Here is a 19,116-nt window from a genome sequence, read left to right on the forward strand (position 1 = left end):
TCGGAAAGAACAGATATTGTAAAAAAAAAATTCGATGTCAACAACGAACATGCACCACACCACTGTCTTCTACACTCCCACCAAACAAAATTTGCATAATTCGACGATCTCGGCACCAACACATTACGTCACAACATTTCCAAAGAGCTCCCTCTCTCTCACACGTCACAAACGCGAAATCGCGCGTCTCCGTTTCGAGGTTACAGGAAACACGGTCGCCATGTCCAACGCAGGGAAAAAAATTTTCCCCGTCGCCGTCTAGAATGTAGGGAAAAATTCCCCCGGCCGCCATCTTGCCACCAAGGGTAACATTAACCGTTTCAAATCTGGATCAGAACATCACTACATTCTGTTCAAAATTCAAAACATTTGTTAGCCCAATGACAACGATGTAGAATTGCCGAAAGTACTTGTGTTATAAAAAAGATTTTAACACCATCTGACAGTGTATTTATTCTAATGTAATATCTAATTGGCACGAAGTTTGAAATACTATTTGTTTAGAAAACGTTTATTACGCATCAATAGGGACATAAATTTCAATGGCTACTGTTAAGGAAGAAATGGAATAAAATATAGATTACAGAATAGTTCAATAAACTTAAGGAACACATTATACAAAGACAAACAGATGAAATTTGATAATTTGACCAATGGGTTCTAATAAAGAAAATAATGACCAAATACTTGAAGAAATTGGAAGAAGAAAAAAATCAATTTAGCTGACGAATGGATCAAAATATTTAATGAAATGAATGAAAAGGATCTCAAATTCCAAGATTTTAAGAATTTGATAAAATCAGTTGATTTTTGGGAAAATATCTTGTGTAGAAAGAGTATTTTCACTCGTGAATTTCCTGTGGTAAAAAAATCAAGATTAAACATTCAAGCCACAAAAGCAATGCTAATAATAAAGCAAAACTGTGACTTACAAGGCAATTTGCATTGTAAGTCACAGTCGATTGCAGTTTTATCATAAAACTGCAATCGACCAGAACTTAAGCAAAATAATGTACAAAAAATAAGTTCATCTGAAAATCATACTTGGCTTGGCTCTAGGAATCTTCTGCATCAAACTAACTATTAAATCTGATATCGTATTATAATGAAAATATCAAAAACAAAAACTTTTAGAGAGATTCGCACATTCTTTTCTTACGCTATCAAATCAATATGATTAATACTGCGCTGACAATTTGTCAACGACGAAATTTTAACGAGAGGGTCTGTATGGCTCTCCGTCCATTTTTATATTAAAAAAAATATTACGGTCGGTCTAATCGTAATAAACGGGCAATTCGTAAAATTTTTTATTAGTAATATCGTGTTTCTTAAACCTAATCCGAATTGACACTATTGATTAAAACAATTTATTTTACTATTTTTTTCATAAATCGAATACTATGAATGTTATAACTGAAAATTGCAGTCAAACAGCAACTGCAAGTTTTCTTATAAAATAAATACAATGAATCTAAGTCAAATGCCATACATAATACAAAACTGAAGTATCTAAAATAATTATTTACCTTTTCTCTGCAAACCTTCTTTATTAACATGAAAGTCAAAATAAATAAAACTAAAACGAGTATTATAACAAAAATTATGATAGAGAGCTCGGTAACAGTCATCTTCTGAGATAAGGGAAATTCTTCTGAAAAAATTAATACAATTTTCATTAAAATGTTCAATTTAAAAGAATTAATTTCAAGATATAATAATACTAAACCTTTTTTAACGTGTAATGTACTTTCTTCGAATATAATTCCTCCTTTGTTTTCGGCTTGGCAACGATACGTGCCGGCATCTCTTTCCACCACTCTGTTTATGGTAAGCTTTTGAAAATTATCGGTCAGTTCGACTCCCGATATATTCGAATCGTCGAACACGTCTCCGTCTTTATACCAAGTAATTTTTGGAAACGGAACACCTTCCACGTAGCAAAAAAATTCGTAAAGCATCGTATTCGGAACCGATATCGCCGTTTTATTCATGTTCGTTTTTACGAACGACGGCTTCTCGATACCTGAAAAATTTTTGCAATATCGTTCTTTTATTTATTTATAAACAATAAAGGCATTATCAAAAAAATTATTATTTTAACTGTTTCGCCTTTTAATGTAAGTTAAATAATTGTTTATACAAAATTTATGCAGTTATAAATTTACCTGTCGTCTAAAATACCGTGCACGCCGAAAAAATTAGCGGATGGCATTTCCGACATTAGTACACGACCGCGCCGAAACAAAAAAACTTAGAAAATATCGTGTTCGTAACTAATCTAATTACTTCTATTCGGACCGATTCGGTACCAAATAATAGGGAACGGGCATTCTGTCGGTTTCGGAAAGAATAAATTCGTGATAATCTTAATAATCGACACGCAAACGAATTTTGAAATACAGGTAGATTCATTTACATAAAATAGAATACGTATTCTTTCAAATTTACTAATGTTTTGTCATACTTTAGTTAAATGTAATTTATCAATAAAAATTTCATGTTATATCTCGTAACTTAGTTCTAAACTATTGCTATTCAAACAATAATGTTCCAATCGGGATTTCGTATCACAGGCGTAGCCAGAAGGTTGCGTATGACATTCTTTTTGGACAATTATGGATAAATACTTCCTGTCGAAATGCAAAAAATTTATAATTTCCAGATATATAAATTCCATATTTTCCACTATTAAATCTCTTAACTGTCGCTATACATTGTGCTGCTGTGCTGTACGAGAACATTTGGTCATCTTTGTTTCTGATTGCAGCGCAATGAAAAGTGCGCAGAATGAGAAACACGAGAAAGCGGAACATGCTATTTACATTGACAATCATATCTATGCTATGTTATTACTTTAGAAATTGTTTTGTTATTTCTTAAAGAATTTCAGTTATGTGCAAAGCATGCGTGCCAAAGAGAAGAGAAACTTATAATTTGTATAACGAATGGAAATAAGATGATTTTTGTTACGGTAAATGATAAATGGTGCTGTGTGTTCACCAAAAAGAATTAACCATTGGGTGATAATTGACATTTATCATCAATTACCACCAAATAAGTAGATCTATGTTTTGCAACATAGTGTTATAACAGTGAATTAACAAAATTTTATAGAATAAAAATGTGATGGCAGATCATTAGTCTTTTGATTCATAAAAGTAGATCACATCCCATTATTAAGTCGACCAAGCCTGACATATAGCATTCTTTATTCAAACTGAAAATATTCATTTCGTATGCTTGTTAATATGTACAAAATATGCTTTTTAGACTATACTAAATTCAGTCATAAACAGTTAATCTTCATTTGTGTAAAACACACAAAAATAACTCTATTAATGAATTAGTAATAAAAATTCAGTTAAAGTGTATTTATGCTTGCAATAGACCACTTATCTGATTAGCCAACTTCTTCTGTAAATCATCAACATATGCTAGCAACCCTTAGATCTTGATAAGTTATTAGAATTACATTGAAAATTAGAATTTTTGCTGATTTTTCTCCATTTGCTCCTTATGCACTCTGTAAAAACTCGATGCACTTTGTATTACGTATTAACCAAATTCATTAACACAGACTTCGCATAAACCAACAACGTAACAGAGTTTGACTATAATTCCAACTTTCTGCGTAATGATTATCAAAGAATATTTGCAAGCCGACTGTTGATTTTACTACAAGTTAATTCTTTACAATGAATAAGAGATAAGTAATCCACTACGGAATTTATGCCATAGGATATTGTATAGTCTGTGTGTAACTTTCTTAGTAAAATCGGCAATGACAACATTAATAACAATTACTTTATATTGTAGTGACTCGGATATATCGAAATATATCGAGCTTAGGGGAGGGGTAATAATTTCGGGACTTTACAAAATTATAATGAGAAAATTGACAAACGTGTTTAATGACGACAAAGGCACACACAATGAATTAACACTACGAGTATAACCGACACCACTTCGTTACCGCGCTTAATTGACTAACACTGTCGAGGTGACTCCGACACGAATATTAATTTCATTCGCAATAACGGATATATATAAATGTACAAATATTCACACGACCGATAACACTTGTAGCTAAATCTTCTTGGCACCGATTCGGGGACCTTTCTCTCTGCCGATTCTCTTCTTTGTATTGTAGAAAATCACAACTTTATAAAAATAATAGTCACATTAAGTTCCTTTAATGCATATGTATTCACCTTATCATCCTCCGTACTGATTTATCTGCGATCCGCGGTCGACAGACTCGGATTATCTTTCCTTCAGAGACGCTCAATCCTTCCTTTGTCCTAGCCGAGATTCGCCACGACTCCACACTCACTCGTTTAGTCCCGGAGTTCTTCCGAAAATGTCCAAGGGGGAGAAAGACGAGAGGAAAAATGTCCTCCGACAGGTCGAACCTTCACTTTTATACCTCCCGCCATCTCGGAAGGGTTACCTGTCACACGATTTGGCAGTTGACCAATTAACAGTATTTTCATATGGAATCAAAATGAGATATCAAATTGTACTCGAACGACTGACCTTTCTCGTACCATTAATCTGAGAATTGTTACACCTAAAAACAGAGTGGTGGTCAATTGAGAAGCAAAGAAGTAAGATCTAAACCAATCAGAACTCTATTAATCTGCTAAAATCCTGCAAAAACTGCAGAATCCAGGATACTGGGCTTTTTTCTCACCAGTCTGCCTTTCTTCCATAACTGTTTAAAGTCAGAGTTCTAACTTTCATTTTGTGCCTGTGTTCTGCTTCATCTTCTCAACAAAACTCAATGGGTTAAAACTTTGAAGGAAACTCGTTTCGGTGTCCATAATCCTACATACTCAGTCACACTGCTCATCCACCCTAACTGGGAGATGAATAATCATACTCTCTCCCTGTCAGCATCATTACCTATATTATGTTGTGAAAGCAATTTCTAAATAAGAGCTTCTAAAGAAATGAAAACAGCTTCTTAAACAAAACCTCAAACTCTAATATCAACTTTGTACGAGTGTTAGAAAGTGCAAAATGTTAAAATGTCGAGCCTATGATTTAGGAAAATAAAAGCAAAAACAATTTTCAGAGAGGATGTTAATTATCAACCAATGAAGTTTATCTGCTATATGATTTGAATTTTATAAGGATTTAAAAGGAAGTTTTAAACAAAAAAGATTCTGTTCTACAAGCAAAGTCTTCTTTGGATTTTATCTAATTCCCAACAATGGATCTCGTTGTCGAAGGTTCTTGGAATCAATCAATAGTGGGTTATTTACGACTAAGTATAAAGATACTAAAAAAGTAATTGGAAGGTCGTTCATAATTGCTTCCATAATATCCTAGTCAAGAGAACCTTTTCTTTTTGCAGCAAATTACATTCATTTCTCAATTTATATTCAATTATAGTAGGACTGTCCACACAAAGTAGATACTTACTTCCGACAGAAATACCAAGAGTAATGTAATGTATAATCTGTAACTGCTAAATTATCATTCGTTTCCTAATTAAACATTCCTACTTCTAATAGTATTTTTTATAGTTTTTATACTACCATATATATAATGTTCTACTTACATACGACCCGTAGAGCCACGGTTCTCAATCCGCGGAACACGAGTGCTCCGCGAAGCCATTTCAAACGTTACGCGAAAAAATCAAATACGCAATTAAGAATTGGGTTAATGTGTACCTAGGTAGCTAAGATGGCGGCCGGGAAAATTTTTCCCTACATTCTAGATGGCGACGGGGAAAATTTTCCCTAATTCGAGACTGTTACGGGGATAATTTTTTTCCCTGTGTTCGACGTGGCTAACGCGTTTCCGGTTGCCATCTTCGTCTTCTATGAGGACTGCGCGTTGCGCACTGTTTCGTAATAACGCGACCTAAAAACTCTTATACTATAATAAGCTACTGTAAACCCTATTTTAATAGAAAAAAACATTTTTTTACTCACGTTGATTGTCTGTCATTTCCCTTTTTTACATTTCCTCCCGACTTTCGGAACTTTGATCTTCGTTTATTATAGATCTTTTTTCCCCCCTTGTTTTGCGTCGGCTGCTACTGTCGATGACTTCTTATTTCTTCTTTTTTTACTCACGGTGGTTGACGTTTCCTTATCCCGACCCTTCTTTGATTTCTTTCACTTCTTCTTCTATTATTATTATCGATGTTTTGAACGGGTGCAGACGGAACTGTCTCGGGTTCTATACTAGCTTTTCGAGATATCCCGTATGCTAAAGCCGAAATCGTCGCACCACATTCTAGACATAGGTAGTGCCAATATGAATGACAAGATACATCCCAGGAACAGACGACCACATTTGCTTTTAAAAGTACCTTCGTACAGTGAATATTTAACTGCACACGAACTGCATCTAAGAAGACATTCATTTCTTTCGCTTCTGTGATATAATTTGCATGTCTTATTCGCACGTAGAACACGGCGATTCTATCTGCTGTATACCTAATTTGACAGCAAATTTGAATGCATTATCAATTGTCCGGTTCAATCCCAATTCCGAATAATCTGTTTCCATCATTTTATAAAACTTCCCGGTAGTACATTTGGCCCAGAATTCCTTCGAACTCAAATTAACGTTGCCCATGACGTGCACGAAATTTCAACAAAAAGAACGCAATATCTTTTTGTTTTTACTCGTAAAAAATATAAATTACCTTTTTAGCAATTCGGAAAGAACAGATATTGTAAAAAAAAAAAAATTTCGATGCCAACACTGAACATGCAACACACCACTGTCTTCTAAACTCCCTGCAAACGAAATTTGCATAATTCGACGATTTCGGCACCAACACATTTCGTCACAACATTTCCAAAGAACTCCCTCTCACGTCACAAACGCAAAATCGCGCGTCTCCGTTTCGAGGTTACAGGAAACGCGGCCGCTACGTCGAACACAGGGGAAAAAATTTTTTCCGTCGCCGTCTAGAATGTAGGGAAAAATTTCCCCGGCCGCCATCTTGGCTACCTAGGTACACATTAACCAAGAATTGTTGCAAAAAAAATCAATACAATGTATAATAATTTTTGTATTGGAATGTAATCTGCAAATGCCAATGATGTCATACGACAGACCGAGCGCGCTCTTGATTTCGAAAAGGTTTGCCACCCTTGCCGTAAAGCCGTCGAAAAATGTCAAAGTTTAGCGTTGCCCGACTTCAAAAACATTGAGAACTATGGCTGTGGAGAATAAATTTGGAAATTTTAATATATAATTATAAATATGTCTACACTAATAACCTTAAATAGCTTCGAAAAGTATAGTTAGCCACAAACGTTTTCGGTCCCCTAGGACCTTCTTCGGGTGGGATCCGAGTAGAGAGCGACCCTACGTTCTAAACTCCCGTTACGGATGCATTCCATCCCCCGCTCCAGATGTGTACTAGGTGTACCAGAGGTTATTAGAGTAGACATATTTGTCATTGCTTCGTTTCTTAAGATGGATTTTATATAATTATAAATCAGATGAGCACATATTATCTATTCTTCAGAACAATTATACTATGTGATAAAATAAATAATAACTGAAAATGTTTCAAAAGTTTTAATTTACTAAATTACTATTGCTTACCTCTTACTTCCAAATTAATAACTTTTGTTTCATTCATGAAAGTTTTATTTCTTGGAGCTGCGATACACATATAAGTGCCATTATTTTGAAAAGTTATAGCATTAAAGTTTAGAATTTCTACTTTAGAATAGACTGTGCTTTCACGAATAACTTCCAAATCTGAAAGAAAAAATTAATTAAATATATTAATGCTATTTTATTTTATTTAAGATTATATTAGTCCAATTATAAGATTACCCTGAATACAAGAAAACTTTTATTTTCAATACATAAGGGGGCATTCAAATAAAAGTGAGAATTTGCCCTAAATTCTCACATCATTTTTTGCACACCATCAGCTTTGCTCATGTCAGGAACAGATAAGCTCGGGCAATTGTAAGGTGTAGTTGTTAGGCAAAGTTCTCTCGTGGAAGGGGTTACTTTAAGCTTTCTTTGTAATTATTATGTATTTAATCGAAAGTACCAAGTGTGGCATAACTCAATTTTTGACAAGTTAAGGACCGTCGACTGCAGACGTTATCGGCGCATGCTAAAAGTGTATGGTTAGGAATGCTTATCGAATGCAACAGTGTTTTGTTGGTCTGCACATTTCAATAGTGGTCAAGCGAGCACAGAAAATCTTCTCCGTCTGGGACAGGCAAACAAGATTATCGCTTCTATAAATATGTATATTGTGGATGACGCAATACGAGCATATTGACAGACGTGCTGCAAAGTATTGCACAAAAATTGAATGCGATTGTTGAAACCGTGCACGACATTGCGCAGTCACATTTGTGCCACAAAGTTTGCACCACTTAGGCTTCCAAATGTCTATCGTAAGGACAATCGGACGGGCCTACCTTTGGAACATCTACTGCAATATCGCCACGAGGGAAACGACTTTCTTTCGCGTATCATTGCTGGCAACAAAACTCGACGCTACCGCGCCGATCCGAAATGTGCCAGATGATCCAACATTCATTTTCTCCATATGTAAACATATACCATATTACATTTCATTCAAAATAATCTTTTGTACTGAACAACAGTATCTTTCACACATTTCCAGAAGCCACCCGATATTGAAAATTCTGAGCGCAAATGTTTTTGGCTCCATTCAATGGTCAGCACCAGGCATTTTCACCGAAGATACGCATTGGCAATAGAACCTTATCTTTCCATCAATTTTTCGTTTCGGTGCTATGTACCAATGTTAGCATTAGCACTACATAATAGCGTAAACTAAAATAGGTGCAATATCAGATGCAGAATTATTATAACATTACTTATTATATGTATTGCGGGTTATAACATACGGATTATGAACTTTACAACTTCAGGATACTGGAAAATAAGTATAGATACCCAACAAAACCCAAATTTTTGGATTTTTGGACCCTGGATTTTTTTGGATTTTGTTGGCTATCTATGGATTATAAATAGTAAAAAACTCATTTTTTCAAATTGTGAGAAGACACGGATAGTGACTGTTTTTACACTCGATTCACCGATCATTTGAAAGGAGTATTTACATAGCATGTTGCAAGATTGAGAATTAGAAAAATACCGAAGAAAACAAATACAAAGAAAAGTTGCAAGACAATACACACTATAATAAATTTGTTGCAGTAAATACACTTGTGTATTGACTGCAACAAATTTGTGTCTTGAGCATAATACAGATGTGTTTAGTGAATACTTGAGCAGAACCCAAAAACTTCATTTTTGTTTCATTTACTTTCTATAGCTTTTGCAACTTATTACTCCATAAACACAAGTTGTTTATGGAGTAATAAGTTGCAAAGTACAACAGCAAATTATTACAACATACAATTTCTTTTCCTTCACTATTGCTCGATGTCGAGTAACAATAAAACACTCACATCAGAACATAAACATAAAATGGACATGTAAAGTTAAAAAGGTTTGTATGTAAAAAGTTCTCCCTAACCAAAAACTTATCAATCTCCTCATTTACTTACATAAAGAACAGGTAAGAGCTGTCTTATTCACAGGTCTCCAACTGAGAAAGATCAAAAAACCACATATATATGTACGTTAACACTTGTAAAAAAGTTCTTTTTGAGACGTTTAAGTGGCAAGGAACGTGCACGGTCTTTCCGAGAAACGGATAACTATTTCAAATCCGAGAGTCATCCGGAAGCCGGCGATCGCTCGCACTCGAGTATATCGAGAGGCGGTTCTAACGAGAAGCCAACTTAAAACTATTAAGCTTAATTCCTAACGATTGGATCATTTACTCTTCGGACGCAATTTGAACTAAAGTTTACGGACACCCTTCGAGAGATACGCTGCCGATACCGTACTGGAAATATGGAAGTTTCGAATTAATCATTTCTCAACCTCAGTTTATTGCTATAATAATATGTATCTGAAAAATTCGTAGTAATTTAAGTATTCTGTTAATCCTAACATACATTAATGTAGCAGATAAAACAGCCTATATTTCAGCCAGGATCTCTGAACCTTCGTAGCACTATTTGATCTTTTACGAAGAAATAATAATAACGGGCGATTTTAATGCTCGCATCGGTAAGTCGAAGACGATAATTCTTATCGTACGGTCAGAAATTCTAAAATTCATACAATAAAGAGTGCAGGCAGGAAATTAATCGAATTTGTTTGCAACCACGGCCATATAATATTAAATGACAAAGTTGCAGACGACTTTCCGGCGGAATTCGCATCTCTTTCGTTCCGAAGAGGGTCCGTGTCGGACTTCCGTATAATACCAAAATGCCACCGACGCTTAAAAATTTTCTCTATTAAATTTCGACCAATCAAATCATTTTCCTAACAGGGTACAGTTTTGGAGTGAATTGGCAGGAAGACAACCAGTTCACTTACGTAATTAAGTCTATAATCTGTAAATAATGGACTCCTTTGCAGATTCAATTATTTGCAAAAAAAAATTAGTGAATTTATTTCTAATAACGAACAAATTCTGAGTAATCCTTTCGTTTTATAAGCCCTAAATTTTACATTTACTAGAAATAGCCCAACAACTAAACTTATACAGATGTGATATATCGAGCGATAATTGGAATGCACCGCGGTCCGACGAGTGAATGCCATCCGAAAAAACAACAAAACTTAGTACGTTTTAGATTTTGTCAATCAAATACAGAGTCTGATTTAAATAATTATTTACAAAGTAAACCTAAATTTAATACACATAAATAACATTGCTAGATCCGACATACTACAGAGCTAAACTCCAACCACAGCCTAGTCATTTGCTCCGAACACGCGTGCCGATTCCCGAGGCGGTTTGCACATAGTCCTCACTAGGAGCGCTGATGACCGGACTATTCGATCGAGTGATCGATGCTAATTTTGTTGCAAAGACGTGCTTAGGGGCCGTCCACAAATTACCTAAGGGTGATTTTGGCCTTTCTACACCTCCACCCACCCCCGTGTAAGAAACCGTAATATTTTCTTTCATCCCCTTCCCCATCTTACGTAGTATTTAGGCATAATTTTATAGAAAAATTTTAACGAAAATAATTTTTTTTAATGAAACCCTGAAAACTTTAGGTCCAAAATATATAATTATTAATTAGTTAATTAATATGTATAATATTAATATGTAATTAACCATATTAATTAGTTAATTAATATGGTTAATTAATATGTACTATTATTTATAAAAGACTTTATGTGAACAAATTTAAAAATATAAAAATTTAATGAATTCGAACGAACAATTTATTTTAAGAACTTTATTTTTTAATTATTAACAATCTTTTTATTGTTATCATTACTCAACGGAGTAATATTCATTTTTATGTTAATTTTAATTTTCACAAAAGGACGCAAAAAACTTGGACGGATCGACCAGCCAGTGCACGTGTAAACAGAAACTTCGTACAAAATAAAACGAGAGAGAATAGAAACCACATTCCGTCGCCATATCGGTTACGTCTCGGCTAAGGCCGAGAAAATAAACTACACGCCGATAAAATGTGCTCGGTGCACCGGGGGACTAAATCGTAAAGCTTATAAAACTCTATATAATGGGGCGATACAACCGATGCTACTTTACGCCGCCTCTAGCCGGGGTCGCGTAACTAGTAAAAATTCGGTAGCGAGTAAATTACTCTCTCTTCAAAGACAGTTTGCCATCAGAATTTCAAAGTGATGCGGAACTGTTTCTTCTAATGCCTCTCCGATTCTAGCGGAGCTCCTGCCTTTGCCACTACGTATTGTAGAAAAGGTTCCGAACAAGTACATCGGAACTACTAACATCAAAGCTCGACAACAGTCTCCATTCCTATCTACGGCTATTCAAATGCTACCATATTGCAATATAGTTGGCATTTAATGGCCTATCTCTGATCATCATTCCGTAAACAAGGTTATCCCCAGGGTACATTTAGTGTCATCCGCTCCCTCCGTGGATAACCACGCAGACATTAATATCTACACAAATGAGTCCAAAAGCCCCCTTCGTGTCCGCTCAAGTATCTTTCTCCAAACTGACATATTTTGCCCAAAATATGTTAGAAGATACCCCCACATACGAAGCCGAAGAAGATGCTGTCTACCAAGCTGTTCGGTGGGCCACTTCGCTACCAAACAAAACTCTGTGTATCGACATTTACAGTGATTCTTAGTCCGTCCTAAAATTTCTAATAAATACCAATTTCAATAGCGATAAAATCACATATATCCAGCACCATATAAAAAATCTTGTAAATAAGATAACTTTTGTGTCTGTTTGTGGCCATACTGACATCCTAGGAAACGAAAACGCGGAATTTGAGACTAAGTCAGCTGCAAAGGACACCGACTCGGACTACACTCGCATCCCTCTCTCGCGCAGCAGCCTTAAAAATTATATTTATGACAACGCTATGCAAAAGCAGGGTTGGCAAATTTATGTTTTTTTTTAAATAAAACAATAATACACGTTTTATTTAGAAACCTTTGTTTTTTTGTTTTAAAACAGTTTTATATTACGTTATAAAAACTGTTTTGAAACAATGTTTTAAATTTTTAAAAATGTTTTATTACATAAATTTAGTAAATAAACTTTTTCTGACTGGCGAGCTAAATGTGAACGTGGGAATGGAAAATTTTTTCCACTGTCACGGGTCATAAAAGCGCGTGACACGCCGACTTTTATCACTAAGAGATTTCTTGACAGCACGTGCCAGGACTGTTAGCGATACAGCTAATGTATTGTAATATTACTTAGACGGTAAAAGACATTATTATTATCGTTGTTACTCGTTAAGTAAAAAATGAGTGCGGGAAGAAGGCTCGATAATATCTGGAACCGGTACAAACTGATTTCTGGAAATCCAGGAATACCAACATATAGGATGCGACGAAAAATATGTAGGAAAGAAACGGTTGGATTAGTCGCTCGTACGAAAAAACATATCGCAGATAACCACCTACGGGATGATATACAGGAATTGCAACAGCTGGGTGAGTATTTTGAACCATTATAAAGTTTTACCCGGGTCATAATTCAATTTGTACCTATATAGATATTCTTAAGTTCTTCGCCCGAGTTACGTAGTTCTGCCCTCTCGGGCAGTTTACGTAGCGTTACGAAAAAAACGGTCCTTTTCCAAAAATGTACGGGCTAGTACGTATACATCGTTATCTACGACCTATGAAAATTTTATTAATTACGTTTGCCGCGAAAGTTTTTATAACGTTTTATTAATTAGCATATTAATTGCCTCGTTGTTTTTACGACAGTTTTTTTATTAATTAAATCGTTCTAAACTTTTATAGCACCGTTTTGACTTGGGTAAAACCTTTTAAAATACTATTGGATGATTTTTATGACATCAACAGGTTTTTTTTTTGTTTTTTATTCGGTAGAATTTTTAACATATTTCTTCCCTATTTTAATAGCGCAAAACTCAAAAATTTTGTGTTATACCGTCGACTGGTTTGTAAATAATGTAGCCTGCACGTGTGAATTTTCACGCCCGTCAAATGAAAAAATAACAATCCTGCAGCTATGTTTATTTAATAAAAGCATTTTTTGGTTATTTTAAATTTTTCATATAGTTTTTCTATAAAAACACGTTTTTTGAGGGTATTTATTCCCCGGCAATTATTTCGGCTGTCGGGTTGGCTTTTACGTGGAAATATTTATTTAATATAAAAAATCAATAAATTAAAAATTTTCCGAGCGGAAATTAATTAGGCCTCGGAAACTAAAGTCAATAGTATACGATTATATATCGTAATCGTTGTGAACCGAACATACACGAGTGTGTAAATTATTAGACTCGTGCATAAAGTGTATTATTTTTGGTTCTTATCCTAAAATGTATCATTTTATATTGCACTGGTCCGACTCGAGTCTAATTATTTTCACACGTCTGTATGTAGTAGTAATTTTAAAAACACACACTTAATTAGTAATTAATTTATTGTTTTTATATTTATTATTTAGATAAGCGGAGTCGGAAAGTCGGGAGCCCGAGTCCGAGACCGGTGGAAAGCGCTCGGCCACCACTTCTGGCTCCACTAGTGGCACTGGCACTGCATCCCAAACCAAAATAAAATTGCAACGCATCGATTCGTTTATTGTGAAAACGTCAACTAATCAATAAATGCAATTAAATCTCCGATGCGCAAAATTTATAAATGCCACCAATTCGGTCTTTACTCGTGTAGAACACTCCGAGTTTATAAAATTTTGTCAGATGTTGCCACCTGGATACGACCCTTCGCGCAGAAAGGAAATTGGAGACCCTTGCCGGACACTGTACACAATTCCATCGAGAATGAATCGGCTGACGAATTAAAGGATATTACAGTCCGTATGGCCGTTGATGGGTGGAGTATATCCATAATGAACCAGTGATTTGCGTCTGTGTGACTGATCCTAGTGGAACGGTTCATTCGATTGACTCGGTTGATACGGGCGCAGAAAGGCACGCATCGAACTTAGAAATTATTGCAACTGCGGCAATAAAAACATGCAATCAAAAGTACGGCTGTAAAGTAAGAAGCCTGGTAAGTGACGATGCGAGCAATGTGAAAAAAATGAGAGAAACGTCAGCAACGGCAGAAAATTTAGATATTGTCACTTATGGATGCTCCGCTCATATTTTAAACTTACTGGCTCAAGATATCGACATTAAAGAGGTTAAAATTTTCATTCACCTAAACGACACTACTGAGCAGGGCCGGATTATCGAATAGGCAAAGTAGGCAAATGTCTAGGGCCCGTAAGTCGGAGGGGCCCGGCTTCGGTGCAGAAGATTTCTCTGTTTGAAAATGAGTTAAATTTAAGAAATTCGATAGGACAGAAAATGCTGTACTTAAGAATTCTTTTCTTACTAAGCTCCTCTCGACTAGCCATTGCCTAGAAAAAAAAGAAAGGTCAGAAGTAACGCCACGGGATCTCGCGCCATCTAGATATATTCCTAGGGCCGCGTCTCGTGGTAGTACCGATGTAGGGATGGTTATGATTTATTTTCTAAATCTACACCTATACGTCGCGACATCGCATATACGATACAGCGTTCGAGTCGAGTGCGAAGATATTACAATTCAATAGTGTTTTATAAAAGAGTTAAAAAGGGTGACACTACGGTGTGACTCGGGGTGACACCACGATATCCGCACCGGGTGTCACCCACGCTAGCTACGCTAATGTCACATTATATAAGATTTGTTTAGAAGCAACTGATTTAAATGGGGCCCCGATTTAAATTTTGTCTAGAGCCCGCTAGAGGCTTAATCCGGCGCTGCTACTGAGCGTTATACATTTCTGAAAATACGAAATTCTTAAAGCTGAAGAAGCCACTGCTGTCAATCCCGTTTTGGTTTTGTACGTGCAAATCTTAAAAATGCCATTTCGTAAAGAAACATTTAAAAATGCTGTATTTTATATTAAATAAAACGTTCTGTACATTTTTGAGTCTTACAATGAAGTTTTTCTGATTTATTTTTATATTTTACTACTCGTAGATCCCAGTCTTTTATTTAAAAAAAAAATGTTCTAAATGTTATAAAACATTTGTTTTAAGAAAGTTTTAAATCCGATGCCTGATTTAAAACATTTTTTTAAAATCATGCCAACCCTGCCTAGGATAACTTAATCGATGTGTGCTGTTATGGTCCGTTGTGTGGCTTCATCTAGCGGGAGAAAATATTTCGTTTGGACACAACTCTTCGATGGGATTTCTCCCATTTGACTAGGCTGTTTTTATTGTAGGCTGTGCTCCGACCAACCCACAACTCCCGCTTACCGTGTAGACGCGTTGCCAGTTACGCCAGTTACGCCAGTTCTGCACGGTAAGCGGGAGTTGTGGGTTCGAGTTCCGCTCTGGGCCGATTTTTTCTTCCAGTAATTCTAAATTATTTATATTAATTAATAAATATTCTAATTTTTTTGGTTCTCAAACACAAAAATGTGCTACTACTTAAACGCTTGGCTTTTTCTCATCTTTATTCGGTCGATACGAGTATTACTGCACGTTTCGGGCTCACACTGCCTCTCGTCAGCCGACTAAACATTAGCGTATACATAAAAATGTTTTAAATAAAACAACGTACAGAAAGGCTTTTTTTGAACAAAAATATATCTGAATATATAAATTCATTTGCGAGACATACCGTTAGATTTCCTAGACTCGAAGGCGTACACGTGTATAAAAATAACGCAGTTTCTTATATCTGCCTAGATAAGTATTTACACTCACTTTTACAAATTTATAATTTAACTTTATATTCCTTATATCCGTAAAAAATTTATAGAATATAATATACAAATCTACCTTAAGTTTTCCTATTGGCTAACGTTACCTTAGGTAGCCACGACGGCGGCTCGTCTCTAATTCCGGCAAGGAAACAGTGGGACGCGCGTTCTAATCTAACCTATTCTAATAAACTACCGTAATTATTAGCGACGAAATTATTGGAATAGGTTAGGTTAGAACGCGCGTCCCACTGTTTCCTTGCCGGAATTAGAGACGAGCCGCCGTCTCGGCTACCTAAGGTAACATTAATCCAAAAGGTACATTATTCGAGAAGCAAGTTCTAAATTACAATATACAACTCCAATATTAAATCTCGCCTTTACACGGACACGATATATTTTACATATTTTTTTAAAAAAGAACTTTGACAAATAGACCTTAGTCGATTGTAAAAGCCTTACCGTCCTTAAATTCTAATATTATTGTTAATTGTCTACTCGGACTTCACTTATTAATAGGACTTTATACCGGTGTTTAAAGATTGGCACAGTAACGAGAGTTTGTTCGGGAAAAAACAAAATTTCTTTATTATATCGCCCGTAGTTATAATTTCCGTACACGTATTATACGTGTTTCGGGCTAGAACGCCCCTCGTCGGCAGTATTACTACCAAACACTAAAAAGTAACAATAACAAAACAAATAAGTTACCGTATAACTTAAAATTTCTTAGCAATAAAATACAATTTTAAAACTTACCGTAAATAGGCTATATATTCCAATCCCGAGTATAACCGGACACTTGTCGTTTTACAATTAAACATTTCACCGTATAATTAAAATGAAATAAACAAAGTAAATAAAGACTGTAAATTATTAAAATCGAACACGATGTTGTTAGATTTTAATAAACTTTCATTGGTAAAATCCCATAATGGACTCCGTATCGAAACTGCCACGTCGCTTTCCACCGTCAGCTACTACCGCGAGTAGGCATTTTGCCATCCGACAGCACGCGCTCCGGCCAGAACGTAAGAATGCATTCCGCAGGAATTTTAAACAGACGCCGCTGGCGCAGAATTAACGGAGAAATAAAAGAACGCACCCGTAGCGCTATTAAAGATTTTGTTACGAGGAAAAGTAGGAAAATAAAAGTTCAGATTAAGAAAGAAGTTCTATTTTTATTTCTAACACAACGTAATTTATAATTATTTTACTCATTATTTTTTTTTAATAAAAGATTAAATAAATTATTACCTGTTTTTATTTATATATATTTTAAATTTGATGCTATCGAGTCGGCCCGTAAGTTTTGGCGTTTTTTTAAGTGAAAATTTTCCGCCAGAAATAAAATGTTTTGGCAACGCGTTTTATGTTATTCGATAGAGAACGATGCGCCGTACAAAATAGTACGTTAACACCTTCCGCTTTCCGCGTTTAATCGAGGTGCCAAAGCCGCAGTAGCCGCTCGAGAGATTTGTCGAATGTATGGCGAAGAAGCGCGCCTCTTAGGAAGGTGTCGAAAATGCTGTTTTTTGTCGACCAGAAAAGAACAAAAAGTATAGGGCCTATGGGCAAAAAAAACTAAACGCGTAATTCTCTATCGAATAACATAAAACGCGTTGCCAAAACATTTTATTTTCACTCAAAGAAAACGCCAAAACTTACGGGCCAACCCGATAAAAATGATTTTCTTCGGTGAAAAAAAATTGTTTATCGTATTTCGACAGTCGGCAGTTTTTGAATATTTATCGTAATTTTTGATTAACGATAATATTCGAGTAATATTACTGTTTTTTAGAAAATAATTTATTAATATTAAAATTGAAAACGTTTTTGCAATTAAATTTTGTTTCTAGTTTGTACGAATTATAAATTGTGGAGAAAAAAATCTCTTGGCGGCTTAATATTTTCTTCGATGTAGAAAACTTTATTTTTATAATAATAATATATTTTGTAGGGGGACGGCGTCTGCCCCGGGCAGCGGAAACCGCCGCGTTCGACGGGAGAGCGGTTCGAGTATCGAGGTACCGCCGCAGCGTCGATGTTTTGTTATTTCGCGCAAACGTATATCTAAAAAATAATAAAATATAACCTAAGTTTAAGTATATCGTTTGTATCGTAGTATTTAAAAGTCTAATTAAAATAATGGTAATTTCTGTAACTCGAAACTTTCTGTCCGTCGCTTCCACTTCGACTTACGGAGAACGTACTATATTGTATACGGTTCATATACATATATAAACGTACCTAAACTGCTATTTGTACCGAGTCGAATCTCGTCGTTGGTATATTTCCAAATCCAAAAGACTTCTTTATAATGGTAACTGCTGGCCTTACAAGTCATCCGAACTTGGTCCATTTCGACCGGATTTTCGTTAGATATAATTACTTCGAATCCTCGTTTCGCATCTAAAAATTTGCACACAATAAATTTAAAAGGACGGCAATAACGGAAAATGCGAAAAGAATTCGAAGAAAGAAAAACTAGTTTACGAATCGAACCGAGGTGGTAAAGAACCAAAAACACACGCGTAATTGGAACGGGTAGACAATTACGCGTAGATACGCGAATCAAAAAAATAACCTAGTAAGTTGGGCGGTAGCCGGAAATTGTAATTTCGAAGGTGGCGAAATTATTAGAAATTACAAAAAAAAACAAAAGAAACGCGATAAAATGTACGCGGTATAAACATTTAGAAATAATTAAACGAAAAGAAAATACCGGAATCGACGATAACGACGGTTCGAAAATGGAGTTTAGGCGGCGTAAATATCTAAATACGAACGTAAACGATTACTACGTCCGAGTGGTCGAAAGTGACGATAATTTAGTTAAAGAATTAGAA

The 19,116-nt window shown here is 35.4% G+C and overlaps 1 protein-coding gene across 1 annotated transcript in view; it reads right to left on the reverse strand.

Annotated features, from left to right (window-relative positions):
* LOC136988054 (vascular endothelial growth factor receptor 1-like) overlaps positions 1-19,116 on the reverse strand; it is a 143,908-nt gene that overhangs the window by 74,680 nt on the left and 50,112 nt on the right. Inside the window, exons 9-12 of the mRNA XM_067285846.1 lie at positions 18,518-18,679; positions 7,585-7,743; positions 1,730-2,026; positions 1,530-1,654 (exon numbers count right to left, since the gene is read on the reverse strand). Of these exons, the coding sequence (XP_067141947.1) occupies positions 1,530-1,654; positions 1,730-2,026; positions 7,585-7,743; positions 18,518-18,679 (743 nt within the window). The remainder of the gene's footprint in view (positions 1-1,529; positions 1,655-1,729; positions 2,027-7,584; positions 7,744-18,517; positions 18,680-19,116) is intronic.

The sequence above is a fragment of the Centruroides vittatus genome, unplaced genomic scaffold (assembly GCF_030686945.1).
Source record: "Centruroides vittatus isolate TY-2023 unplaced genomic scaffold, ASM3068694v2 scaffold_3046, whole genome shotgun sequence".
In the NCBI taxonomy this organism is placed as follows: domain Eukaryota; kingdom Metazoa; phylum Arthropoda; class Arachnida; order Scorpiones; family Buthidae; genus Centruroides; species Centruroides vittatus.